This window comes from Tasmannia lanceolata, unplaced genomic scaffold (assembly GCF_043159265.1).
Source record: "Tasmannia lanceolata isolate RefF3 unplaced genomic scaffold, GAP_Taslan_0.1 ptg000037l, whole genome shotgun sequence".
NCBI classification, from domain to species: Eukaryota; Viridiplantae; Streptophyta; class Magnoliopsida; order Canellales; family Winteraceae; genus Tasmannia; species Tasmannia lanceolata.
The window spans coordinates 10,389,574-10,417,107 of NW_027518714.1; the positions used below are offsets into that span (position 1 = coordinate 10,389,574).

Consider the following 27,534-nt stretch of genomic DNA (forward strand, 5'->3'; position numbering starts at 1 on the left):
CCGAAACCCCCCCCCCCCCCCCTCTCTCTCTCTCGGCCCTCCCTCTCTCTCGCATCTCTCTTCTCCCTCTCCCTCTCCCTCTTACCCTCGCATATTTTTTTTTCTTTTTTGTCTCGTAGAAAATCCTAACCCTAGCCCTAACCCTAAACATCTCTAGTGCCCTAACACACTAGATTCTCACTTTGTTACTATTTTATCTTCTTCGCCGCTCCATATTTGTTACTCATGGATGCCCTCTGGTTCTGTGATTTAGTTATATGTCTTCCTTGGCAGCATTTAGAGTTTTTCGTCCTGCTTTAGTTTGCCCCGCCTCTCATCTATCTTTGTTTTCTGAGCCCAGTAGTAGTTAGGGTTGTCCTTTTCATTTGTGTTTGTCCTTATGGATCCAGTTATTGATAATCCATCTACAGGCATGACCCTTGAGATCCGTGCGAGACCATTCTTCTTCTACCTCCGGATGGTTCATTCCCACAGATGGCTATTGTCAGTAGACATGGCAAACGGGTGGGCCGGGCCGGGTTTCACCAGACCCGTACGGGTCCGGGTCAAACAGGCCGGGTAAAAAATGACCCGGAAATTTACGGGTCACTAATTGGTTGACCTGGAGCCCCCATCCGTACGGGCAGGGTGGACCCGCGGGTCACCCGTTTTTTTAATGATTTTTTGTTCTGTTTTTTAAGATTTTTGTTGTTTTTATAGGGATTTGCTAGCGACCTCCTTCGCCAAAGGCTACTTCGCGCCCATCCTTTGCAATTTCATGTGATCATGTGATGATAGCCATTTATGTTGACTTCTTGGCAGGTGCAAACTGCAAAGGATGGGCGGAAGTACTTTTCTGCAAAGGTGGTTACGGAAAAACTACAAAAAAATGCATCAAAATATGAAAACTACGGGAAAAGGCCAAAAACCGTTGTTTCACTTCTTCTCTACGGGCACCGCGGGTCCCCCCTGACCGCCTAGCTTTTTCGGGTCAGGTGGACCCGCGGGTCGTTTTCAAACGGGTCACAAATGAGTGACCCAGACCCGGAAAATACAGGCGGGCCGGGTCGACCTGCAGGTCCGGGTCACTTCATGCCATGTCTAATTGTCAGGTTGCATGGAATAGAAGTGGAAAGATATAAATCATAGCTTGCTAACCTCCTTCTATGAAAACTCAGAAAAGAACTCCTTTTGGAAAAAAAGGAAAATTCCCTCCAAAATCACCTAGATCTGAGATCTACATCTAAAAACTCTTTCAATTCAATTCCAAAAAAAAAACTACAAAGTGAGAGGGAAAGAGGCTATTTATAGAGCCTCATTAGAATGAAAATGTCCTAACTACCCCTAGTAAGAGCAACTGACTTAAAAGGACATAACTAGCTACAAAATTACAAGACTAGACCATACGTGAACAAAAGGGTAAAAGAAACATAAAGCTACACTTTGGAGCAATAAGAAGGGCTGATGTATCTTTGCTTGGGAATGGTCCTGCATCAAACTCCCCTTCTTGAAAGAACTCGTCCTCGAGTTTCCCATCAATCACATGTAGAAAACGTCCCCACCGGGATCAAAGACAAATATGACCCATGCTCTCTTCATGATACTCAACCCATAGTAGTCACACATCAATAAATCTCTCTGCATGTTAACAGTATGGCTGTAATAATAGTGGTAGAAGGCAGCATCACGGTGAATAATATGCATATAGATCAGCCCATGTAATGGGGTCGCCTGATACACTTCATAGAATTCATCTTGAAATGTTTCATCTACGTTGGACAACATCTCAAAGGCTTCAACTATATCTGCTTTAACCCCTCTTTCATCATGGCTGAACTCATTCAGTGTCATCCGCATGCTTAACCTCAATGCCATTTGTTTGGATAGAGTCGAACATAGAAGAGTTAACCTCATCCTCGTCTACATCAAAGAGAAACATAGCGATATCAGCCTCATATTCTTCATTTGTATCCCCGTCTTCATAATCAAAAGTATAACTGTCGATGTCAACATTAATCTCTTCATCAAAGTTATCATGAGTGTTATCCCCTTCATCAATGTCAACGAGGGAAACAACTTGGACATCCTTCTTTTGTTCCATGTGCACTTGATGCCCTATGCTGTCCTCTCTATCATTTTCTTCCACTTCTAGAATGACACCATCTTCATTATTGCACTCTTCTTGCATAGGTATGGTTTGCTTGTGTGAAGGATAGTCCATAGTGTCTTGGCTGTAATCATTACATCCATGATATGAAATGAAGGAACTAGAAGAAATCGAAGGACTAATTGGCTGCGATGATGGAAAAACAATTCGAGCACTTCTTGGTTTTGTATTCAATTTGTAGTGATAGTCAAAAGGTAAAAAATGCATTGCAATTTCCCTTTTCAATTCAATCCATGATTGAATAGGTGCTTCATCAAGTTCGTCTTCGTATCAAATATAGTCACCAATCCTTGGCCCGGTCCCTAAATTTTGCAACAACTATAGAGACTTGCTTCTTGGGAGCTACTTTTTTGGAATCAAACAAGTCATCAGTAATATATGTCCAATCAAGAATTTCCATGGCGTCCATACCCCAATTGAATTCTGGAATATCCACCATAGTGTATGAATCATGATGTCAGTCGATGTATGGATGAACAATAGGCCTTGGAGCTGCTCTCCTTGGTACATTCTTCTCATTACCAATACACTCCCCTTCTTGAAAAGTACGCTTATGCATGGAAAGGGACTGATTGTACCTCGCATCGAGCCAATCTCGCCTTTGACGCGTGATTTGTAGTTCAACATCTAACTTTCTTTGACCTTCCACAAGTTGTGGAAATAATTGCTCGTAATATGAATTCCTTGCTGCCATTTAGAAATCAACCTTCTAACATAGATTAGGCATCACAATCAATAATGCTGTTTGTATACACTTTGGGTTGCAGAAAGTGATCAATGTGGACAGAATTTTGTACATGCAATTGCTGGCTATCGATTGAGGATTCTCTTTGCTTATATTGATGTAGTATCACTTGTAGGAGATGGTTGCCACCCAAGCTCCAAGTGATATTCAATAATACATGGCTCTCTGGCTTATAGGAGTCCTCGTTAACAGATCGAGTGAGTGGCCTCAAAACAGAATTTAAGGCTTAAGATCAGAACTGTAGAGTTGAAGCAAGCTCAAAAGGTGCACTAAACTTACACTAGAGAGGAATTGGACCATGCAAAACAGAGAGATGTCAAGGCTGAACTAATGAAACTCCACTAATCACGCTTGGATAATCCCTTGGCTTCTTGGAGATAATACCTATGGATCCTAATGGGAAGCTTGTTCAAGAAGAAGGTGATTTGTTGGAAGATCCTGGCAGATATAGAAGGCTGGTTGGTAAGCTCATATATCTTACAGTTACTCGTCCAGACATATCTTATGCTGTAGGAGTAGTTAGTCGGTATATGAGCGCTCCACGTACCTCTGGCTGGGCTGCAGTAGTCCAAATTCTCAAGTACTTGAAAGGTGCTCTAGGAAAGGGTTTGTTGTTTAGAAGGCATGTTCATATGAAAATTAAAGGTTTCTCTGATGCGGATTTGGCTGGATCTCCAACAGATAGGAGATCAACCACTGGGTATGGTACCTTTGTAGGAGGTAACCTAGTGTCATGGAGAAGCAAGAAGCAAGATGTCATAGCTAAGTCTAGTGCAGAAGCAGAGTACAGAGCAATGGCACACACAAGTACTGAACTCATTTGGCTGCACTCACTTTTATCTGAGATTGGTATTGTTCCATCTCCTCCTTCGTAGTTGTACTGTGATAACAAAGCTGCGATACATATCGCTACTAATCCAGTCTTCCATGAGTGCACTAAATACATTAAGGTGGATTGTCATTTTATTCGTCAGAGAATCCATAAGGGAGAACTATGCACTATGTTTACTCGTTCAGTGGATCAGCTGGCTGATATGTTTACAGAGTCATTAAGGAAGGCAAAATTGAGTGATATATGTAACAAGCTAGGAATGTATGGGCATAATGGACTTTGTACTTTTATTTCTTTAATATAAATATACGAGTGAGGGGGAGATCTCCTCAACTCATTCATTCTTCTCAAACTCTTTCTCTCAACAATTTCCATTAAGTTTTGGGTAAAGTTTCAGTAGGTTTTGGTGGGCCATATATATGAAAAGTTTCAATAGTGTTTTACAGAGAAATTATATGGTGAATGTGCATGTAAATTAATATTGGCGGTACTATATAAGTACCATCCTTGATCTACACTTTATTTATTTAGGTTAATCTAAGGGTTGAAATGGATCCCGCATCAACCCTTTTCATCAACATGAGGTTCCTGCATGTAAAGTTCAAGCTTGAGATCACAATGGCTGAGATCTGGGACAAAATTGTGATGAGGATTGTTATGTTCAAGCACAAGAACAAAGTCAATACTTTGGAATAAAAGTAATGTTATCGCATTTATGATAAAATTTGTATAGAAATCACTACACAAGGATCCTGATGCAGGACGATTGAAGGTTGAACTAATATTCGCTAGGATACCAAATTTGATGTAGGACGATCTATAGAAGAGGTATATAACCCTTCCTCCCTAACCTACTACAATCCTACTCTTTCTATGTTCTTCTTATTCACTTCCAACGAGGTATAATTTTTCTTTCTACGTAATTCATGTTGAAAACCCTATTATGTTTCCTACACATTTTCTCTTTATTTTGTTTAGAACTTTTCGCTTCCTTCATCGCTTCTCGCATTTGCTTCCCTGTGTGGCAACTATTATTTTGACCCTTTTTTAAGTTCACTATTTATGAAATTGCTGTAGATTAGTAAATGAAATGTTCCCATACAAGAGAATGTTGTGCCTTCACTTTATTATTCATGTTTGCACAACCATTTCTACTTATGTTTATTCCAGTCTTTTCTTTGATTGAACATGTATTGCTGTTCTAAGGTTTCTTTTGGATTAATATGCTTTATGTTGTGAAGATATTAACTGTATGTTTATTTCTCATTAATGTTCATGATAAGTTTTTTTTAACGCACAGGCTTAAATCTTTCATGATACGTTTTTTATACGCGCAGACTTAAAATCTTTATTCCTATGACATTCTTTGCTTTTGCAATCCTGGTGCCGGTCAATTGGACTAATTCCACCCTGCAGCTCTCAAAAGTAACTTACAGTGACATTGATAAGCTTTCTATTTCAAATGTTCCGGCTAGTTCACAAAGGTGAGATTGCATCCTTCATCTATTAAGCACTTTTTTTTCATGGTATGTCAGTTCTTTGACATAGATAAAATTTCTATTTCAAATGTTCCAACAAGGCAGGAATTGTTGAAAATGCAGTTAGAGCATATATAAAACCACTTTAAATTTCATTGTTTTTGTTTATTACTTTAAACAATGAAATATTTATTCATGACAAATTCCTCAATTGTGCTATCTTGGTATAGTCAACTAAACTAATGGTGCTATAGTATGTCCAAATGTATGACACTCTAGAACGTCCAAATCCAACTTCCAATGACGTAGCTTAGCTTTGTATTTTTGAATGTTCCAATTGGATCACATAGTGAGGCATCATCGACATCCACACCTTTTATCTATTACAAATGGAAGTTTTGTATGCTGTTCTTTGAAATCGACGATCTTATATAGTCTATCTGCATTTTATCAAAACCCTTTCATGTCAATCTACCTAAGATTTGATTTTAAAAAAAATTGCATAAGGAATAAAATCAGCCTTTTTTTTGTTATGATAAGGAGTCCGCTATTATGAGATACATGGTTCTTAACTGAAGGGGTTATGATTTTCTACAGTTTGTGAGCTGATTAATCTTTTAGATGCTACACTTGTCATTTTATGACTTCATTTTTACCCTCTGTGGGAACTCAAAAATGGTACTCTTGTCATTCTCTGACTTCATTTTTACACTGTGGGAACTGGAATATGAGGCTAAGTCTCATACAACAATGAAGTTTGGAAGCCTTCTTTTAACAAATTTCTGGCCATGCCAACGAAACATTTCTACAAAGAATTGTTCGTTCTGGTTGACTTTATCAGAATTTGTCCGTCATTGTGTTCATAATGAAATTGTAGAGAAAGAGAGAAATACAAGGCGACACTTTGTTGTATGCAAATTGTGATGCGTTAAAACAGTCCAAGCTGTTCGAGACAGCCTGTTTGTCATATTATGAAAGTACGACTAAAAAGAGGCTTCTTAAAATGCATACGATTTGAATGTGAGAACAAGTGATTAGAATTACCTATGGAAGAGGGGTGTCAAGCGCTGCAGCTAAAACCCTAGATGTTATGGAAGAGGGGTTTCAAATGCTGCGACCAAACCCTTAGATTTTAACAAAGATGCTTGTTGCTGCCTTGAGAACATCTTAGGAATAGATGCTGGCACAGAAACACAACAAAGCATCCCCATGTCATTAATGTGTGATAATCTGGTGATGTGTGAGTGAGAAGTTGAAAGGGAGATGTTTAGTCAGGGACTCAAATGGTAGCCTGTTGTTCAAAGAAGTAGCACTGTGAAATGCTTTTGTCCATAGGTGTTGTGGGTTCAGAGTGAAAGAACATGGATAGACCAACCTGTGTATTGTTCTGATAGTTCCTCGCAACCACTGCACTTTGAGATGGAGTGTAAGGGCATGCGAACTTCTTCATGATGTGTTGCTTTGTGGTGATGCAAGAACTTCTACATGATGTGTTGCTTTGTGAAGGTCACGACTCAGGTGATGCAACGATTTTAAATTTCGGTTTCGGTCGCCACGGAAATGGAAACATTTCAGTTTTCGGTGGAAATCTTGTAAAATCACGGAAACAAATGGAGACGGAGGCATATGCAAATGATGGCTTTTTTTAATTTTTTAAAAAGCATATGTAAATAATGAATTGTTATTAATCTTTTAAAAAACATATGCAAATGATGAAATTTTAAAATGAAACTTTGGGAAATGCTAGAATAAGCACAAATACATACATAAAACAATCACATAAGAAAGAAAGCCATCCATAATGGCTTAATCACATAGAACACCAAGTGACATGCGTTGTCGTACATGTCTAGAACGGTAAAGTCAGTAAAGAAGTAACAAAGTAATGAAGTATAAGAAAGTACCATATGGAGGCGGAGGAAATGGAAACATTTCAGTTTTCGGTGGAAATCTTGTAAAATCACGGAAACATATGGAGGCGGGGAGGCATATGCAAATGATGGATTTTTTTAATTTTTTAAAAAGCATATGTAAATAATGAATTGTTATTAATCTGCAAATGATGAAATTTTAAAATGAAACTTTGGGAAATGCTAGAATAAGCACAAATACATACTTTAAAACAATCACATAAGAAAGAAAGCCATCCATAATGGCTTAATCACATAGAACACCAAGTGACATGTGTTGTCGTACATGTCTAGAACGGTAAAGTTAGTAAAGAAGTAACAACGTAATGAAGTATAAGAAAGTACCATGACCAGTCTGCCCTCTAAGGACCCCAATTCTATGTCAATACCACATAGAGTTACGAGGTATTATTGGTCTCATGCCAATCTGACATCCCATGCATAAGATACGGTTACTTTGCTATGCAGTTCAATGATGTTACCTACCAGATATCATTCTCTATATGAATGAAATGCAAATAATATCTTTCCATGCTTTTGTCATTCCGATCATTTCGGTCGAATTTTGGGAATTTGGGTCAAAATTTTGGAGAAAGAATGGCGTAAAAGGAAATCATGTAGATTTTGTTTTGATGGGGATGAAAATGAAAATATTTCTATCATTTCGGGGAAATTTAAAACCATGAACAAACCATTAGATTGGAGCTTTCATGTTCACAGATTCTTCACAAGAACATGAAGTCTAAAGCAGTAAAAAATGAAATTAAGAACTAAACTTAGAATTAGATAATAAAGTCTTATTGAAAGACCCAAAACTAACTAAACATTAGTAACATGAAATTTACCGGAGGAAGATTTGGTAAAAGAATTGGCATTGGCGATGGAAACAAAGGATACATCGCCTGTGGAATATAGGCAACTTATATACACTAGTTCAAGGTGTATTTAATTCATATGGGGTGACTTTGTAATCAATTTGTATGTATGTACAATTGTTTAAGTGTATATAACATGATTGAAATTTTCTTCAACGCTTTTCAGCTTATGTGCAATACATAAGGGGCATGTGTGTAATTTGTTTAAGTCATAATTATGAAAGGGAGAAGAGACAAGTTGTGAATGGTTACTTGAATCTTTTGCTCTCCATTTTTCGTTTGCAAGGTGTAGGCCTAATTGTCTCTCTTCTTCTTTCTTTATTTTTCTCTTTGTTTATGCAAATATTTGACATGGTAACCGAGTCAAGAAAATTCAAGCATTTAAGAACTTAAGAAGATCGTCAAAGGATCCAAACATCTGCTCATCTCTTTTTCTCTTATCTTTGTCTCCTCTTTTTTTTTTCTCTTTTTCTTATGCTCTGTCTTCTTCGCTATTCGAGTCGTGCACCAAGGTTTTCACCTTCTCCGCTATTGAAGTTGCGGAGGCCCTCCTCCACTTTCTTCTAAACCCTAGCCCCCCATCATTACCCTCTTCGAAACCTTGACCCCCCTAGATCCTATCCTTTGAAGCACCCATTCCCCATGTCATCTCTTTCAAGACCTTAATCCCTTAGATCCCTTTGTTTAAAACCTTAAACTCTTAGATCTGGTCATTAAAGACCCTAGCCACTTTGATCTACGGTTCGAAACACTATTTTCACACCCACTCAAAACCCTAATCCCATATATTTGCCCTAATCTCCTTTCATGAACTAAACCCTTAGATCCCTATATTCAAAACCTAGTATCTTTGATCTGCCCACTCGATACTCGCATCCCTTGATATCTCATTCAAAACCCTTCTCTGATCGATCTACCCGCTCGATACCCCAATGCTTAGATCCCTACTTTGGAATCCCGAATCTCATAGGTCTGTCCATTCCAACACCCTTAGATCCTCGATCTGAAACCATCTTTCATATGTCTATCTTTCCAAAACCCTAGCCTCCTAGATCTATCTTAATCCCATTGAAACTTTAATCTCCTACACTTGTCCTAACCCATTACATCCTTTCAAAACCCTCTTATCTTTCCATGATTTCTTGCCATTGCATGAATATTCCTTAGATCTACTCTAACCTCCTTAGTTACAGATATTCGTTTCCTATATACAATTTCTACATAATGCATGATTTATGTTGCAAACATAGCCTAAGTCATCGTCATTTAAGGACGTTCTTACTTTTTCGGTTGCAAGAAGTAAATATGTTCATTTTCAGCATTGCAGGTTTTGGGCGCATTTGGTAATGGCCTATCTCTTCTCATTTTGGACATGCTATGTGCTGCACAAAGAGTATGAGATAGTCGAATCAATGAGGTTGCATTTTCTTGCATCGGTGCGGCGCCGTCCAGATCAATTTACAGTAAGTAAGCTCATTGTTAATTTCAATGTTCTTTGTGTGCTTACATAGTTAGATATCCTATGAAATTTTCATAACATTATGATTCTGAACTAGTTTCTATGTTTAAGTTCGAAGAATTGTTGCCCTGAAGTAATTTTTTTAAGAGAAGGAACAAGCTTAACTACAATTTTTCAAAATGGCCAAAGAGCTTTCACAAACTTTCGAAAGTATTATTCACCTAGGTTTCCAAACATTGCTTTAATTGGAGATAGGGTGTAGTTATCAAAAGGATTGGGTGCAATTTAGACCCTTTGATCATAGTCAATAGATAGAAGTGTGAATCAATGTTAAAAACGCGGATATGGGTCAAAATGCAGCCAAGAAAAATCCTTGCCGACATGGCTGAATACTTGGTTGATGCGGTCATAACTCGGGAGAGTCAAAGGAAGACTTATTGACTATGTAGGGCAAACTGCGGAACGCGGCCAAGGGAAAAGGGAGTCCACGATGACGCGGGGAGTTTTAAAACTATGGTGTGATTATCAAAAGTTTGGGGTGTAAATCCAAAACTAAACTAGAAAATATGGAACTCTTAGCTTCAGGGAATTATTATCTTAAGGAAATAACTATTATGGAAATGCTTATTTTAGGAAATTCCTAGAAAGTGTTTCTATAAACTATCTTGATCATAATTTCAGAGGACATTGAATATGGTCGTCGATCCAGTCGCCACTCCGATCTCTAGATGATCTGGGACGATTGACCTTCGATTGAACGAGATGCACATGCATCAACTCCATTATGGGTGTCCTCAACTGGGTCCCATACTCCCATCCATATCTAATTTTTAATTAAATAATATAAATTCTTATCTGTGGGGCCGGGTGTTACAGGAAGACTAATTTTTAAAGATTCTACTGTAATTGTTTGCAGGATTTTCATGAGTTTTGATCCATGATTGTAGATTTGTAGTCAACCTATATTAAATTTATTTTTTCAGTAGATTTTTATCCTTTTGATTCGTTATACATTAAAAGGTTAGTTCTGAATCTTCTGATTTTCTGCAGTAACTTATCTTTTGTAGGATTCTAGATTTGAGGTATACTGTTGAAAATGTAATTAAGATCTAGCCATTGACTCTTGGATTTATTTTTGTTATACGTTACATTATAATTTGGTATCAGACCATCATTCATGGATTTGTCCTACATCACCATAGAACATTTTATGCAACCTTTGGTTCCTTATAGTTTCTATGATGCGTAATGAGGACCCTAATCAATTCTTTAATATGCAGTCCATTTTCCTGCCACATGGTAATCCGCTCTTCCATACATTTTAAGGAACCTTTTGGTCTCTTATACTTTTAGAAAGGACGTTGATACTTATTAAAAGGAATGCATTCCTATTGCCCATAAAAAAAAAGGAATGCATTCCTATTAGGATTTTTTTATATTGGATAATGCTTTATTTGCATTTATTCACCTCTAACTTGAATCTTTTCTTTGAAGCATTTATTCATGGTTTTAAATTTTGCCGAAATATTTTTCCGGCCAGAATATTTCGATCATGGCTGCTACCAAAATGAAATCTACTTGGATTTGGAAAAATACTAGATTTTGTCCAAAATTTTCTCATTATTGAAATGTCGATATTTCGACAGAAACCATGATAAAAATCAACCCCACTTGCAGAAATGAGAAGAAAATGAGTTCCTTTAAGATATTTCTTAAAAATGACACAAATAAATAAAAAATGACAAATGAGTTCCTGGATTTGGGTTGTGATTTCATACTGGAATGTTTCCGTGATTTTATAGGACTTCGGCCGAAATTTCATACTGAAACTGAAATGTTTTGGTTGTGCTGATGACTGATACCGAAACCAAAACAAAAAATTTAAAACCTTGCTTACAGTTTGGAGGATTATCTTTGATAATTATGCTAAACATATTCATTTTAAATAAGAACCATGGAAGTCAAATCTTACAGTTTCTATTTATAAATAGCTTTCTATTCAATGTATGCCAGAATATCTTCATGTCTCCTCTATTCTAAAAATCATTGTTTGATTGTCTCCTTTGCAGGTTCTTGTAAGAAATGTGCCTCCAGACCCTGATGAATCAGTTAGCGAGCTTGTTGAGCATTTTTTTCTAGTCAACCATCCTGATCACTACCTCACTCATCAGGTTGTATGCTACAATTTCTTTTTTAGAAAAGCTATATTTCTATGCCTTGAGTAATGAAGTATTTTCTATCAACGCATTTACATAGTCTTTTCATTCCGTTAGGTGATATTTTTTCCTGGTTTACATCAAATGAAAAGCTATTGCTTCATTCACTTGTCTATTAGAAAAAAATCATGTCGATACAAGTAGTCAATGCATTTTACCTCCTTGTAGTTGCCATATACTTTTCCATACTGTGAGTTATGTAAGTTCTTTATTCATCAGGTAAAGTAAATTTTTGTTTAAAATGAAAATAGGATACATCGATAAACCCTTTGAACATGGGAGGCAGACAAACAAAACTATAATTTCAGTTATAGTTCCAATCATACATGAAAATTGACATGGGAGGCAAACAAACAAAACTATAATTTCAGTTATAGTTCCAATCATACATGAAAATTGACATATGATTGGCTAGGTTCTCTGGCTATTACGTTCTTTGAATATTAGAAATCTTACTATATTTTTACGTGGGGAGGACAGACAAACTCCATTTTTGTTCAACTGTGCAATAAATGTCCAAGGTGAAGACAAATTTTGAAGCCATTGCATTGTTAAAATGTATCTCCTTTATTCTAAACACTGGGGTGTTATTTTCTAGAGGAATTAGAGATTGACTCAAAGTGTCATTAACTTAGCATTGATTGTATGAATTGGGACAGCTAGTCTCATATATGCGGAGATGATTAACCTAGAGTAGTCATATATCAGACTGCTAATTCCAGATTTATGTTCCTCACATCATTCCTCTCAATCAGATTGTTTCTACCATCAGCAAATGCACCCGTGCGCTCATAACTTGATGCAGATTTTAGGCCTAAATAAGAGGCATATTTGCCCTTTAGATTTTCTAAGAATTTATTTTCCATGTTATTTAGTTTTTAGGATTTTATTTTTCATTTTAGGCAGTTTATTCTGTTTAGAGTTCTTATTTTAATAGGCTTCTTTAAGAGTTCATGTTTTAGTAGGATTCTAGTTCTTAGGTTGTTTATTTGCCTATATATAGGCGTCTTTACAGCTTATTTTGTAACTTTAGATGATTGTTGATATTGAATAAAGATTCTTCTCCCTCAAATTCTGATTTCTTCTCTCCTCTCTCTAAATTCGTCTATTCTTCTGGTTATCTTCGTCTCTTCTTCTCCTATTCTTCTAATTCTATCCCCTTTCATCTATTTCTCTCTTCCCTTTCCTCAAATTTTCTTCACGGTGCTGCATCATAACTACAAATGAGGATATTTTAACCCCCCCTCCCTCTATCTTTCCTTGAAACACACACACTCATATATTTGATTCAAATATATATATATATATATATATATATATATATATATATCTTATCCATTTAAAATTAACAGTTTGATACTAATCTCCTTTAATTCCTCTTTTGTAAAAATATATGGAGCTTGATCATGAGTAGATTCTTGTGTTGTTCAAGAGCGCCTGAATGTTATTGAAGACCTTTTGAAAAGAAGTCGTTGGAATGTTCTATATAAATATTTGAAGAAATCATGTCTCCCCAAATTAAAATTGCTACTTCATAAGATAAAAAAAAAGAAACGGACAATTCAAGCCTAGGAGGAAACTAGATCTCAAATCGCCATAAAAGTTAGGCTTTGTTTAGGTTGATCTAAAGGCTAAAATTGATTCTATAACCTAGCAAAACGTGATTTGGCAAAAAAAAGAAGAAGGGGGGACAGGAAAAATTCGAGTTTAATGTAGTATTGGTTCAAAAAAACGCGCTTCGCCATTTACAAAAGATAGTGAGGGTAAAGTTGGAAACTTGGCCAAAGAATGCCATTTAAAACGTCTAAAACGATTTTTAAATGTTTTTTTTTCTTCCCGAAAATGCTATTTAAAACGGAGTTTTGCTAACTATGTTCTACACCGATTTTTAGGGACAATAAATATGAAGTTATGTACTTTTTTGGATTTTTAGGTGTTTTGGATTTTACCCTATGTTGATCATGATTTGATAAATCCTTTGTCAATTTATCTCTCTCAAGCATTGTTTGTGAAGATCTATTGTATTATTTGAGTGATTGTTCAATTCTTTAGCGTGTTCTCCACTTTTGGTGGATTCCTAGTGGTTTACTTGCATCACTATCCAACTAAGTTATGTGAGATTAAATGGGCGAATTAGCTTCTGTGGGCCCAATAAAAGTTTCCTTGGGTGCATGAGGAAATTGAAGTTTCTAAATGCTGATGGACCACCAACATTGGATCATAAGTGCAATGAGTGGCTGCATGAAAACTACCAAGTCATGACTATTGGATGACTAGTAGTGATGCCCCAATTCCAAAATTTTGTGTCAATACATTCAATCCCAGATTGATACACTTGAAAGAAAAAGAAATACATTATCCTCAAAACTTAGCCAAAACCACAATATTTAGATTATTGCAGGAAGTTTCTATTAGGGAACTAAATAATGGAGGAATTCCTAAAATTGATACTGTAGTGGCATCTCCATGCTATGCATATACTCAGTTATATTTATTGGTGCTAAAGCCTTGGTTTTTACTTATTTTTATTTCTGGTAACTATTAGGGATGGAGATATTTTTAGTTTTTTTCTTCATTCGGAGTGTTGTTTGGCATCTCCATGCTGTATATATACTGAGTTATATTTATTTGTATTAAAACCTTGATTTTCACTGGTTTTTAGTACTGGAAACTATTAGGGTTGGAGATATTTTGATCTCTTTTTCCTCATTCGAAGTGTTGTTTGTAGGTTGTGTACAATGCAAACAAACTTGCTAAGCTCGGCCAGGAGAAGAAAAAGATGCATAACTGGCTTGATTATTATCAACTTAAGCATTCTAGAAATCCATCTGAAAGGCCAACTCGGAAGGTACCATGTTGCTAATGGCTTTCACTATACCTTGTTAATCATTCTTTTCCCTTTGAAATTGTAATAAGTATAAACATTCTCTGTTTTCTTCTCTGAAATTCTACCTTCCAGTGCTTAGTTTTTTTCCTATTAAACAGACTGGCTTCCTTGGACTTTGGGGCAATGAAGTGGATTCTATTGAATATTACACTTCCGAGATTGATAGACTTGCAAAAGAAGTATGTACTTCTCTTTGACTCCTTGCTGTTTACACGTTTTTCAATTTTTTTTTGGTGGTAATTTTTGTGAAATTTTGGAAATGAATTCTTATTTTCATGCAATTTCCAAATAAGTCTACAAATTCTTTGGTACTGTTTGTTATAAATCTTTGATTATACAATGGTCTCATATTTCTGTCTTATTAATTAAAGGACAAAATAAGTAAATAACCCATGATTTACAATAAGACTTTGGAGTCTAAGAAATCTCTCTCTCTCTCAAAAAAAAAAAAAAAGTCCTAGAAGTCATAATGCATATTTATCGAGGTGATGGAAAAGCGGAAAAGTGCAAAGTACACTGCAAAATGCTAGGAAGATATGTCCTTCCCCATTCGCTCACAATTAGTGGTGTGCAGTGTGCGGAAACATCCCTACGTGGCTAATTTTTGCACAAAAGTGCCTTGATTCAACTTTTATTTGATATTTTGGATTTTATAATTTGATAAGTTTTATTTGTCCCAAGTCTATTAAACTCTAGGCAGATATGTCCTTCCTAAGTTGCTCACAGTTGGTGGTGTGCAGTGTGCGGAAACACCCTATGTGGCTAATTTTTGCACAAAAGTGCATAGAATCATGTTATATTTGATATTTTGGATTTTATAATGTGATAGGTTGTATTTGTCCCCCAAGTCTGTACCATTACAATTAGTTACCAGAAACATTGTATTTTGTATCTGTCCCAAGTCTGCACATGTTTGAAATTTACCTAGTGGCTCATCATTTCTTTTTCTTTCATAAATGTTTTGAGCATATTTACCGTAAACGATCTGGTAGAGTGGGAAACGCGTTTCCAAAACAGGTACGAAACGTCCACCTTTCTCGTTACAATCAAATGCATGAATCTTTCACTTGTGTTTTTGTCTCGTATTCCAAACGTTTCCCTCTCGTTTCACAAACGTTTCCCTCACATTTCACAAATATTTCCCTCACGTTTCCCTCGTGTTTCACAAACATTTCTCAATGCATTTCCCAAGACGTTTCTCTATCGTTTCCGTTTCTCGTTTCCCCTTTAATTTTTTCACGCATTGCACGTTTTGTTTCCCGTATTCGTTTCCCGACCTGGTAACTATGGTTATGAGGTTTTTCTACTTACACGAAGATGTGTTTTAGATATTTAGAATCCTGAAGATCACATATGATCTATGGAATGAGAATGATTAAGAGAACTTGTTGCTGAAAAGGCTACATTTTCAGTCTATAAGGAAAACCCAAGAGCTTCACAACTATAGAAGCAATTGGCCTGGTAGATGTTCTAATAGGTAGGACCTAGGGATAGATTGTGATGGAAAATACCTGTAAGTGGGAGATGTCCTTAGTTCCTAGGCTCTACCCTACCAAAGCCCGAAGTTACATAAGCATTACATTCTACTTTCAGTTCTCCCTCATGCATCCATATGCTCATTGCTCACACCCTAACCATTCCATGTACAATAATTGCTTTGTCATGAATTATGGTTTTCTTGCATTGGTAAACTAGACAAATGCTTTTGTAATTCTCTATTGTTGAGTTTATGCCATTTTGATGCATGATTCTGAAACTCATCAATTCATTAAATCCCCCATTCTAAAGCTCTTGGCCACCTGCAATTGGATCTAATTATTGGCTGCTCCAAGGGGCACCTGGTTCCATGTTGGGTCCTACTCTGTCTCAATTTGGTAGTTATTTCTATTATTATTGCTGTTTATTATGTCCTTTTGAGATATGATTCTCAAGCTCATCACTTTGTTATCCCCCCCCCAAGCTCTTGGGCAACCACAATTGGATCCAATTAGTGGCCGCTCCAAGGCACATCGGAATCGGTTCCAAGTTTTTTGATGCATGATTCTGAAACTCATCAATTCATTAAATCCCCCATTCTAAAGCTCTTGGCCACCTGCAATTGGATCTAATTATTGGCTGCTCCAAGGGGCACCTGGTTCCATGTTGGGTCCTACTCTGTCTCAATTTGGTAGTTATTTCTATTATTATTGCTGTTTATTATGTCCTTTTGAGACATGATTCTCAAGCTCATCACTTTGTTATCCCCCCCCCCCCCCAAGCTCTTGGGCAACCACAATTGGATCCAATTAGTGGCCGCTCCAAGGCACATCGGAATCGGTTCCAAGTTTTTAAAATTATGTTTCTGACGAGACAGAAACAGAAAAATTTCAGTTTCAGTCGGATATTTTAGTGGAAATCTTGTAAAGTCACAAAACATATGGAAATATGCAAATGATAGAATTATAAGATGTAACTTCAGGAGACGCTATAAGTAAGACAACCATCCATAACGGTTTAACAACCGAACACCTAGTAGTGACATGTGTTGCCGCACATGTCAAGATAATTCAATACATATCATATGGATGGTTTCACAACATCGAACACCTAGTGACATGTGTTGCCGTGAATGTCTAGATAATTCAATATATATCACATTTCTTATGTAATTAATATAAAATTTTAATTATATATATATATATATATATTACACGTACCATATTTTACTTGAAATTCATATAAATATAATTATGTAACAAATATTAATATAATATATCATTAATACACTCACGGTTTTGGTTTCAGTGTATGTTTCTGTTTCGGTATGCGTTTCGGTGGGGATGGAAACAGAAACATTTTGGTCGTTTCCTATCGTTTTCGGTACAAATTTAAAACCATGATCCAGTCCCTTATCTGTTTCTAGTTCGTACCAGGTCTAAAAGTCACCTCTCATCAGCTATAACATGTACTTTCGTATTATCTTTTATGTTTTCTACAGATGAAAGAAACATGATTAATAAATATTTTCTATATCGATAGAACTGGGCTACGCTGACAGTTGATAATGAGTGTCATTCTGGTGTGTGAACTTCTAGTTGTACAATCCATATTCATGGCATACCTTTGCCACTTGTGCGATTCCCATTCCATGGCTGGGTCAGAGTACAGAATTCCTCACAACTTTCCATAATTAGAGCAAGTCCTGTTCTTTACTTTTATAGAGATTTATTCCTCACAATCCATTTCATCTGTTTATTCAAGTACTGTGGAGTACTCGTGCTTATGGTAAGAAATAGCGTTATTTGGGTTCCAAACTTACAGTGATTTCATCTCTATGACAAGAGTGAGTTGGTCTTTTATTTTGCTTTATTGGTATGTGGAGAACCATTAAAAACAAAGAAAAAACATTTAGAGAATACGCGAGGAAGATACATCCAACTTCTCTCAAGTCATGTATCTCTTCAATAATGTGATCCTTGATTTTTTGGACGATACATAACAGTGCACATCTCTATTTATCTCTGTACTAGTTTGGATGGTTGCTTATCACAGGTTTTATGCATGCATATCAATTCCAATGATACTGCCTAATGGGAGTTCTTTTATGTTCAGGAGGCTTTAGAACGTGATTGGATAAAAAGCGACGCCAAGTCCATCATGCCAGTGGCTTTTGTTTCCTTCAAAACTCGGTGGGGGGCTGCTGTTTGTGCACAAACCCAGCAATCGAGAAATCCAACAATGTGGTTGACTGAATGGGCTCCAGAGCCTCGCAACGTATATTGGCAGAACCTGGCAATTCCATTTGTTTCACTCTCAGTTAGGAGGCTCATCATAGCTGTTGCATTCTTCTTTCTTACCTTTTTCTTCATGATCCCAATAGCATTTGTACAATCGCTTGCAAACATTGAGGAAATTGAAAAAAAAGTTCGATTCCTGAGGCCTATAATTCGAGTGTGAGTAATTCTACATCTAAGGCTTGTTGATTGTCATTTGGTGTTCTTTTTTCATTTCTTAATTTGTGAGGATTCTGAAATATATTTTCACATTCTTTGCTAATATGAAGTTATATTATGAATTCATGAAATCTGATTGAATTATTTGCATGCTATATCTGAAATTCTACATCTAAGGCTTCTTTGAATGCTTTATATGCCATTGCTAGCATCTTAGAAATGTAAATGTTGTCTTTCAATAGTACCATTGCTAGCATCTATGAAATAAGTACCATCGAAGTGTCCACCTAAAATCTCTCAATGAGCTAATTAGTTACTTTCCAAAAAAGAGAAATATAATTTGAAAGGGAGGGAAAATCCCAATCAATGAGCTAATTAGTTATTTCTAGTATTTTCCACCAATACCTATCAAGATACATTTTCACTTTAAGGAACCAACTTGCCTCTCATTGGCCCAAAGTTTCCAAGGAATTATCTCTTCCCTTAATCTACACGCCCAATCCCTTTGGGAGATTTGAGCTTACCCAAATAATCTCTCTCCAATCTACTTCAAATTAAGGCTTCTATTTTCTTCCTATAAAAAACGTGTGGGTGGCCCATCATTTTTCCTAAAATCTCTCACAGAAGTCCACCTACTCAAGATTGCTATCTTTCTAAGTTTTTTATCACTTTTCCCACATAACAAATCTGGAATTTTCGTCCAACACTAGTATTCCTAAAAAGTCTTAATAAAATTGAATAAAGAACATTTTAAACTTGTTGGAGAAATTTTACAATTAAGAATTAAACTAAGTAAAATTTTTAGCATCTTTGATGAAGTAAGAACCATCAATTTCCACGCCATCAGGATTTAGATAATTTAGGTGTGATCGACATTCAGATGATATGATCTTGCATTAATTCAAGCTTGATCGATGATCCGAGGAATTTGATGATTCATCTAACGGTCAATAGAGATCAGATTATGAATCTAATTTATATGGTCGTTGATCTAGATCAATTTGATCTCCCAACACAATTGAGGGGATCGGCCACTAGCTTGAGCTAACTGATTGACTTAAGGTTTCTAAAGACATCTGATCATGGTTCTGAGTCAACCCCAATATTGAAGAGATCAAATAAATCTGATTTTTCTTTTTGTGGAATAAATGGCCCTTGATAGACTAAGAAGACTTACCTTACTGACCCAAAGTGGGGTCTAGTATTACAGCTAAACCCGAAAAATTCAGTAAAAAATCTCATATCTTAGTCTCCCAAAAATATTCATCTAGTCAGACTGTCAGACACCGGTCAAGACAGGCATTTCAGCCAATAGAGATTTACTTCTAAGTACATGTTGGGTCCTTACATTATGGGACATATTTTAGCCTTGGATATCAAGTCAATGGAGAAACCTTAAAAAGTACAAATTGCAGGCGTATTAGAGAAGGGAAATTTTATCAGCTCTACTGTATTTTGATGAGGGCACTACTCACTTTATTAAAAGTACGTTATGCCTCACCATAGGATGATCCAAACCGTCCATTAGATGGGCCACAGCCTAAATAGGTTGTGCCCCAAAAATCATTTCCATAGGTTCATCCTAACGCTATGATCTGAATGTTAGAAGGTTGATCCTAACCCTCTATAGATCGGAGGGTTAGGATGAACCTATGGAAATGATTTTTGGGGCACAACCTATTTAGGCTGTGGCCGATCTAATGGACAGTTTGGATCATCCTATGGTGCGGGCCATACCGTACTTTTAATAAAGTGAGGAGTGCCCTCATCAAAATACAGTAGTGCTGATAACATTTCCCAAGAAATACTTTCTTTAGTGAAATATCAACATTATATTACTTGTGAGCTTCCGATGCATCAATGTGGATCTTATCTTACATTTAATGATAGTATGTCTTGTGAATGGTTTCTGAACTGTCCAATATCTTTCACTACTAATGTATGCTCACACTTTTCCGACTCATCATGCAGGAAATTAATCAAAGCATTCATTGCAGGCGTCCTTCCAGGAATTGCTTTGAAGATTTTCCTTATCTTTCTGCCGACCATATTGATGCTAATGTCTAAATTTGAAGGATTTATCTCCTTATCATCTCTAGAGAGAAGATCTGCAGCTAGATATTATCTTTTCCTACTCGTCAACGTATTTCTTGGGAGCATAATCACCGGAACTGCATTTGAACAGCTCAATACTTTTATTCACCAATCAGCAAATACGTATGTTCTCTAACTGATGCAGCTATTGGCTTGTAGATCAAAATAGCTTCACAATTTAAGGGAGCAAGTGTAAAGGTTTAACTGTGCCTCAAATACATGACATTTCCTTTTTATCAAAATGTGCAACATTTCTGAACTATACTTTGGAAATGTATGTAGCTCGTATATAACTATAATAAGCCCCTAAATGGGAGGTCATTTACTTTTCTGATAAAAGAAAGCTATTAATTTGTCTAGCCTAGCAATGCTAGTATTAGTCTAGTAGTTGGTTTGGAATTTATCATGTCAATGCAAACAAGTGTCAATCATTGCTATTCAATACAACATTAAAAAAAAAAATTCAAAACAAATGCAAACAATAAGTATATGCACAGTACTGTTCATGAGGTTAAGTTGGGCTTGGGGTTATATTGTATTTATTTGTTTATTTAAGTGGTGGAGGCCATCATTACACTTTGTAACTTGAATAACTTTAAAGATGGGGACCATCATTACACTTTATCTTTAGTTATAAAGTTGTGGGCCTATTACTTCAGGAAACATTTACTTAAGCCATCATTTTTTAACCTTGGAGGGATGAGATTGGATTAAAATAAAGCCTTTATTTTATTTGGAAGGCTTGGCTTTAACGTTTTGGGATGTAATTAATGTAGGGGTCTGATTGTAGAGGAGAGAGATTTAAGAAGAAAGAAAATTTTTGTGGGTTTTCTCCCTAACCTTCTTGATTAGCAGGAACCACCATTTCTTTGTGAATTTTGCCCGATCTTTTCCTTGTCTTTTGTGCATATTTCTCTTGTTATTTTTATTTACATCATATCTGTCCAGATATGTGTTTCTTGGCTGCATCAAATTGGTCTCAAAGCCTAATCGAGCTGCGGCTGCATGAGGGAGTCGACATGTTAGCTGTGTAAATCAAGACTGGCAAAAGGAAATGTAAGAGTTGCGAAGAACAATAATGAAATGTAAGAGTTGCAGAACTTACAGCGTAGGGATTGAATGTAAGCCTGGTTGGAGATTGCATAAGGAGACCGCAATGATGTAGATCCCATCGATCGTCTGGAAGGCAGCGATGGAGAGGATAGCTATGACTCTAGGGGAAAACCCTTTCATGAGCTTGTGTATCACGAGTATACTGAGTACTGAGGCTTTTAAGAATGGTTGATTAGGGCATTGGAATTGAGTTTCCTATGGTTTTCTGATAGAGATACTAGGTTTTAATGGAAGGATGCATGTAAGCCTGGTTGGAGATTGCATAAGGAGACCGCAATGATGTAGATCCCATCGATCGTCTGGAAGGCAGCGATGGAGAGGATAGCTATGACTCTAGGGGAAAACCCATTCATGAGCTTGTGTATCACGAGTATACTGAGTACTGAGGCTTTTAAGAATGGTTGATTAGGGCATTGGAATTGAGTTTCCTATGGTTTTCTGATAGAGATACTAGGTTTTAATGGAAGGATGCATGTAAAGGAATTTTTGGACTGGGGGGCTAGTCAAGAAAATTATGATGGCGAAAGAGCGGAAAGTGTTTGTGAAGGTTAAATTAAAAGAGGTTTCTCATTGTTGGTTGAAAATAGTGTTGGTTCAAGTAGGAAAACTGAAAATTGGCACGTGAGCACATGAGGTGAAATGCTTCTGTGGTTTTACAAGATTTCGACCGAAATTTCATACCGAAACCTATATGTTTCCGTTCCTCCGATGACCGAAACTGAAATTTAAAACCTTGGTCTAGCATATGTGATGGTTTCTAAGTGTGTAGGTTTCTAAGTGTGTATTTGTACTTATTCTAGCATTTCTTGAAGTTTCAACTTAAGATTCTGTCATCTGCACATGTTTCCATGTGTTTCCGTAATTTTACAAGACTTCCACCGAAATTTCTAACCAAAACTGAAATGTTTCCATTCCTGTGGTGACTGAAAGTGAAATTTAAAACTTTGAGTTTTGTTGAAGAGATATTGGATATGAAGGAGACGTGTTCAAGGCATAGCAACCAGTCAACCAGTACTGATGCTTTCTGATGAATTGGTTGGGCAAACTACCAAGCGAGAATGCTTAGATAAATGAAGATTAATTAATGTGGTTGAACAGTTTTACTTGTGGGCTAGGGTTGATGCAGGACCCGACCTTCACCTCACGAAGGTGGCTTGTATTGTTTAGGTGTTTATTTTTAAAATTCACTTTCACTTACGGGTTGTTTAGTTTTGTTTTTTGTTTTTAATTCTGTTTACAAGGATTATGTTGGGGACCATCATTACACTTTATAACTTAAATAACGTAAGTAAATCTTTAATTAAGTAATCTATATTTTTATTTAATTTGGAGGGCTGGGATTATAATAGAATAAACAATAAAGGGTTGAAATTAGTTTTTGGGTTTTGTGATTTAATCAAAGAAGCTGACTGATTGTAGAGAAGGGAGACTTGTGAAGAAAAGAAAAAAAAAATTTGTTTTGTCCCCCAAATGCCAGAGAAGGAGAAACCACCATTCTGTGCATGTTTTTATTGCTCTCTTGTTACTTTTATTTACTTGAGATCTGTCTAGATTTGTGTTCCTTGGCTGCATCAAACAATGTGTATAGAAATTGCTAATGTGTCAAAATATTAAATCTGGTCTCTGTCTCTAAAATTTGGAGTTTAACAAGATAAACAGCATTAGATGGGCATAAAGAAGGCCTTGAGACAGACTACATCCCGGAAAAAAAAACATATAGTGTTATAGATAATCAATATGAAATTAACTGTGCATGCAAGCTTTATTATTAATAAGTACTTATTGCAATTCTTCCATGTACTGCTATGGATGCAATATGAAATAACAACACTCTGGATAACTTATGAATTTAGATAAGTAACTTATATTTAACTTATATTTTACCATTGTCCTAAATATAGTCTTGCTTGTTTCCGTTTGCTTTCATCAATAATTTATCAAAACTTGTTTAGTTTTAGTTGTCTTCCTGCTTCCATTTTGAGATGACATATAGAAACTTCTTTGGGTAATTGTGCAGCATTCCAAAAACAATTGGCGTGTCTATTCCAATGAAAGCGACTTTCTTCATTACTTATATTATGGTTGATGGCTGGGCTGGAATTGCTGGGGAGATTTTAAGGTTGAAGCCATTGGTATTCTATCACTTGAAGAACTTTTTCTTGGTGAAGACTGAAAAAGATAGGGAAGAGGCAATGGATCCTGGAAGCATTGGTTTCGACTCATCTGAACCTCAAATACAATTGTATTTTTTACTTGGCCTTGTTTATGCTGTGGTGACCCCCATTCTACTGCCTTTCATAGTGATATTTTTTGGGTTGGCATTTGTTGTTTTCCGTCATCAGGTAAAACTCTTTCGAAAATCGTTCTTATATACTGTAGGTTTTGTGTTTCTCACTATGTTTATTGAATACTTCTATATCTTTTGCTCTGGGTTTGTAAATGGAGAGACATTGTGAGTTCTATTATTGTTTTTATGCTGCTGCATTGGATGCTTGGACGGTATATATTAGTTGCATCATGTGAATTCTTACTTCTGCTTTAAGAAGATGGGACCCATTGTTAATGTTAAATGAGTTTTATTTAGTTTTAGAGTGTTATTTAAGTCTTTTTTAAGTCACGGAGGGTAGTAGAGTCTTTTCACATCAAAATCAATTAAGTTATTAAAGTTAGGGTAGTAGAGTCAGTTCACATCAAAATCACTTAAGTTCTTAAAGTTACGAGTGTTATAAATATTACGAAAATTCTATGTGGAGAGCGCGAGAGTCTTCAAGTCATTAGAGGGTATTTTAGTCCAAAAGTATTAGTTTTTTTAAGGTTTAAGAACTTTCTAGTTCCCTTTTTCCTAATATATTGTAAAGCCTCATGGCACTTTTCTTGGGATGAAAATGATTTGTATCAACTGCACAATTTTTTTCCTTACATGTATTGTAGGGCCTTCAAGCCTTGCATTAGAGAAGGCTTGCATTAGCATACAGTATGTTAACGCTCTGCATGGGTTTGTTGCTAAGGAAAAATTGAAGATCCGAGACAATTGGCACATTCTGCTATGATCTGTAGCAGCTGTACATTGAAGTTCTTTTGCCGTGCATCACTTTATATTAAGTTGTAGATTGTGGAGACCTCTTGATTTGTTTCCAAAATTGTGTTCTTTTACCACTTCAATTTCTTCATGTGTTTGAGCTAGTTCCTTATTCAGTTCTTGAAAGCTATGCTGGATAGGAGGGAACCATTTTCATAATTATTTTTCATTTTTTTGTATTTTGGGCCTATAACATTAAGATATCACCCATGTACTTATGTTGTTGTCATTTATGTAAGGAAGCCCTTTCACATTATAGCTTTCCTCCATGCAACTGAAACTGAGATGCTTCCTGTTCTTCTTAATAGAGGTTTTTCTCTTGGTTTTTTTGCTTATGCATTCATTTACCTTAGATCTATTTTAACAATTGACATGGTTAATGAAATTATAATGATATATCACTGGATTCATTTTTGTGTTCTGCTGATAATTTATATCTTTAGTGGGACTGTTTTCGAATTTCTTCACTGTCCTTTCTGGAAATTGTGAAGGTAATTCGTGCCTTAATGTTCCATGTTTTGTTAGGTAAACCTTTATAATTCATTTTCTGATGGAATTTCTTGTATGGTACTCTAGATTATCAATGTTTACAATCAAGAATATGAGAGTGCTGCGGAATTCTGGCCAGATGTCCATGGGCGTATCATTACTGCAATGATTATCTCACAGCTGCTTTTACTAGGACTTTTAAGTACGAAAGAAGCTGCTGAATCAACTCCTTTGCTCATTGCCCTGCCAATATTGACCATATCGTTCCATCGGTTCTGCAAAAGCCGTTTTGAGCCTGCATTTGTTAAATATCCATTACAGGTTCGTTGGAAGTTGCAAGCATGGTTTTAAATTTTGTCCGAAATCCAAAATTTCGGATTTCGACATATATTTTGGTCGAAATTGGGTCCATTTCAGCCTCGGCAGAAATGACCGAAATTTTTTTAAAAAAAAAATCTTGTTCAGTAGGGACCGAAACCATAACTAAAATTTGAATACTTGGTTGCAAGGCCCTGACCATTGCTTTACTAGTTGAATTGATTATTATTTTTATTTTTTTTGGAACTTATGTTGCTTGGGCATTCATAACCAAAATTTCAGTCCTTGGTTGCAAGGCACTGACATTTCCTCTTTCTTTTTTCTTGTATTTTATTACATCTAAAGCCTTAAAAAGTAACGAGTAGGAATATGAAGGAATTTGCCATGCAGAGGTTGAAGAAGTGGCGAAGCAACCACTTGTATCATTCTTTGCTATTAAGGATTGACAAATAGTCATCAAAAGAAGTTATATACCATAGTCATATGAATTATGTTTTCATCTATGTTGATTTTATTCTTCTTTACTATCATTGAGGGAAAATCTGATCTTATTCTTCTTTATTGGTGGTTGTATGCATTCCAGGAAGCAATGATGAAAGATACACTGGAGCGTGCCAAGTATCCAAATCTTAAACTGAAAGAATACCTTCTTAAAGCATATATACACCCTGTGTTCAAGGAAGAAGATGATGATGAAGGTTTTCCAGTTAGCGATGACATTGAGATGGAGAGTTTGCTAGTGCCTACAAAACGACAGTCTCGTAAGAACACCCCATTGCCCAGCAAATACAGTGGTTCAACATCACCCTCCTCCTTGCCCGAGGTAGATCATGACCAACCGTAATTACTTTGCTTTTAGTTCATTGTAAAATTGTAGCCACTGTACATTTAGGTTGTTGAGAACAGTGGATATGTGAAGACATGAAATGGATTAATACTTCTCTCATTTATATAGACTTGAGTTTATGGTACTGGATCTTTGGCATCTACTGTAGAGATCTTCAAATTAGAGGAGATTTGTCTTTAGCTTTGTAAAAAATGGACACTTTTATTGTTTCTCTGGGCTTGTTTGAGGCCTCCCTTACAGCTGTTTGTGGACCTTATTTCCTTTATGGTTTGCATTGTTTTCTTTCTGTGAAGCCATTCTAAGGTTGTAACAGAAAGCACCTTCTAGGGTGATTTGAACTCTAAATTGTTACACTTTATCAGAGATCTTGATTGATGACTCCAAATGATCATTGGTCCACATCCATGTTCTTCTATTAAAGTGGGGATTGACCTTCAGCGATGTCATCGACATGGTGGACCCATTAGATGAAGGGTCCGGATCATGTTGATATTCTCATATTGTGGATTTGGATCCGGTCTAGAGCTTGCTTCTATGAGAAATTGAGTTCAGGGCTTCAGGCTAGAGCCTTTTTGTAAAATATAATTTTGTTGTCGCACGGAAAAAGGAAGCTCGCGATTAGGATTATGCTTGAAATCTAAAAAGTTATTGATTTTTGACATGAGGGTTATGCTTGAAATCTATAAAGTAATGATTTTTGACATGAGGGCATCTTACACATGTCTGTTCTGAATAGGACCAAGGCCATGAGGGCCGTCTCATGGTCAATCCATCTTAATTTTACATAGATCTACCCAGTGCCCCGGGACACCAAAAATTTGTGAAAATGACCAAATCCGCAGTCATTTTCACTTTGATCTTTGAAATTATGTAACGTGTAGGGACTTCACTATAATTTCTAGGTGCAAGAGGATTTTGTGACGATAAAGAAATTTCTAGGTGTAGGGACTTCACTATGTCATGTTGGACCCCCTCCGATATAATGAGTTAACCCTGACCCATGTCATAGGGTTACTGACCAATTTCAACAATACCCCTCTAGTGAAGGTAGATGCATGGATGATGTATCATGATAGTTTAAACCATGATTTTAGGGGTAAATTCACCTCTTTTT

The 27,534-nt window shown here is 36.3% G+C and overlaps 1 protein-coding gene across 3 annotated transcripts in view; it reads left to right on the forward strand.

The window, feature by feature from the left end:
* LOC143859995 (hyperosmolality-gated Ca2+ permeable channel 1.2-like) overlaps window positions 1-26,629 on the forward strand; it is a 34,868-nt gene extending 8,239 nt beyond the window's left edge. For 2 of the 3 annotated variants that reach the window (XM_077370498.1, XM_077370497.1), the window contains exons 3-12: window positions 5,061-5,207; window positions 9,314-9,449; window positions 11,515-11,616; window positions 14,390-14,509; window positions 14,647-14,727; window positions 18,140-18,480; window positions 20,452-20,697; window positions 23,705-24,029; window positions 25,343-25,576; window positions 26,157-26,629. In XM_077370498.1, the coding sequence (XP_077226613.1) occupies window positions 5,061-5,207; window positions 9,314-9,449; window positions 11,515-11,616; window positions 14,390-14,509; window positions 14,647-14,727; window positions 18,140-18,480; window positions 20,452-20,697; window positions 23,705-24,029; window positions 25,343-25,576; window positions 26,157-26,417 (1,993 nt within the window). In that variant the 3' untranslated portion in view covers window positions 26,418-26,629. Of the gene's footprint in view, window positions 1-5,060; window positions 5,208-9,305; window positions 9,450-11,514; window positions 11,617-14,389; window positions 14,510-14,646; window positions 14,728-18,139; window positions 18,481-20,451; window positions 20,698-23,704; window positions 24,030-25,342; window positions 25,577-26,156 lie in introns of those variants that run through there. The other variant, XM_077370499.1, reaches the window with a different exon arrangement.
* The last annotated feature ends 905 nt before the right edge of the window (window positions 26,630-27,534 follow it).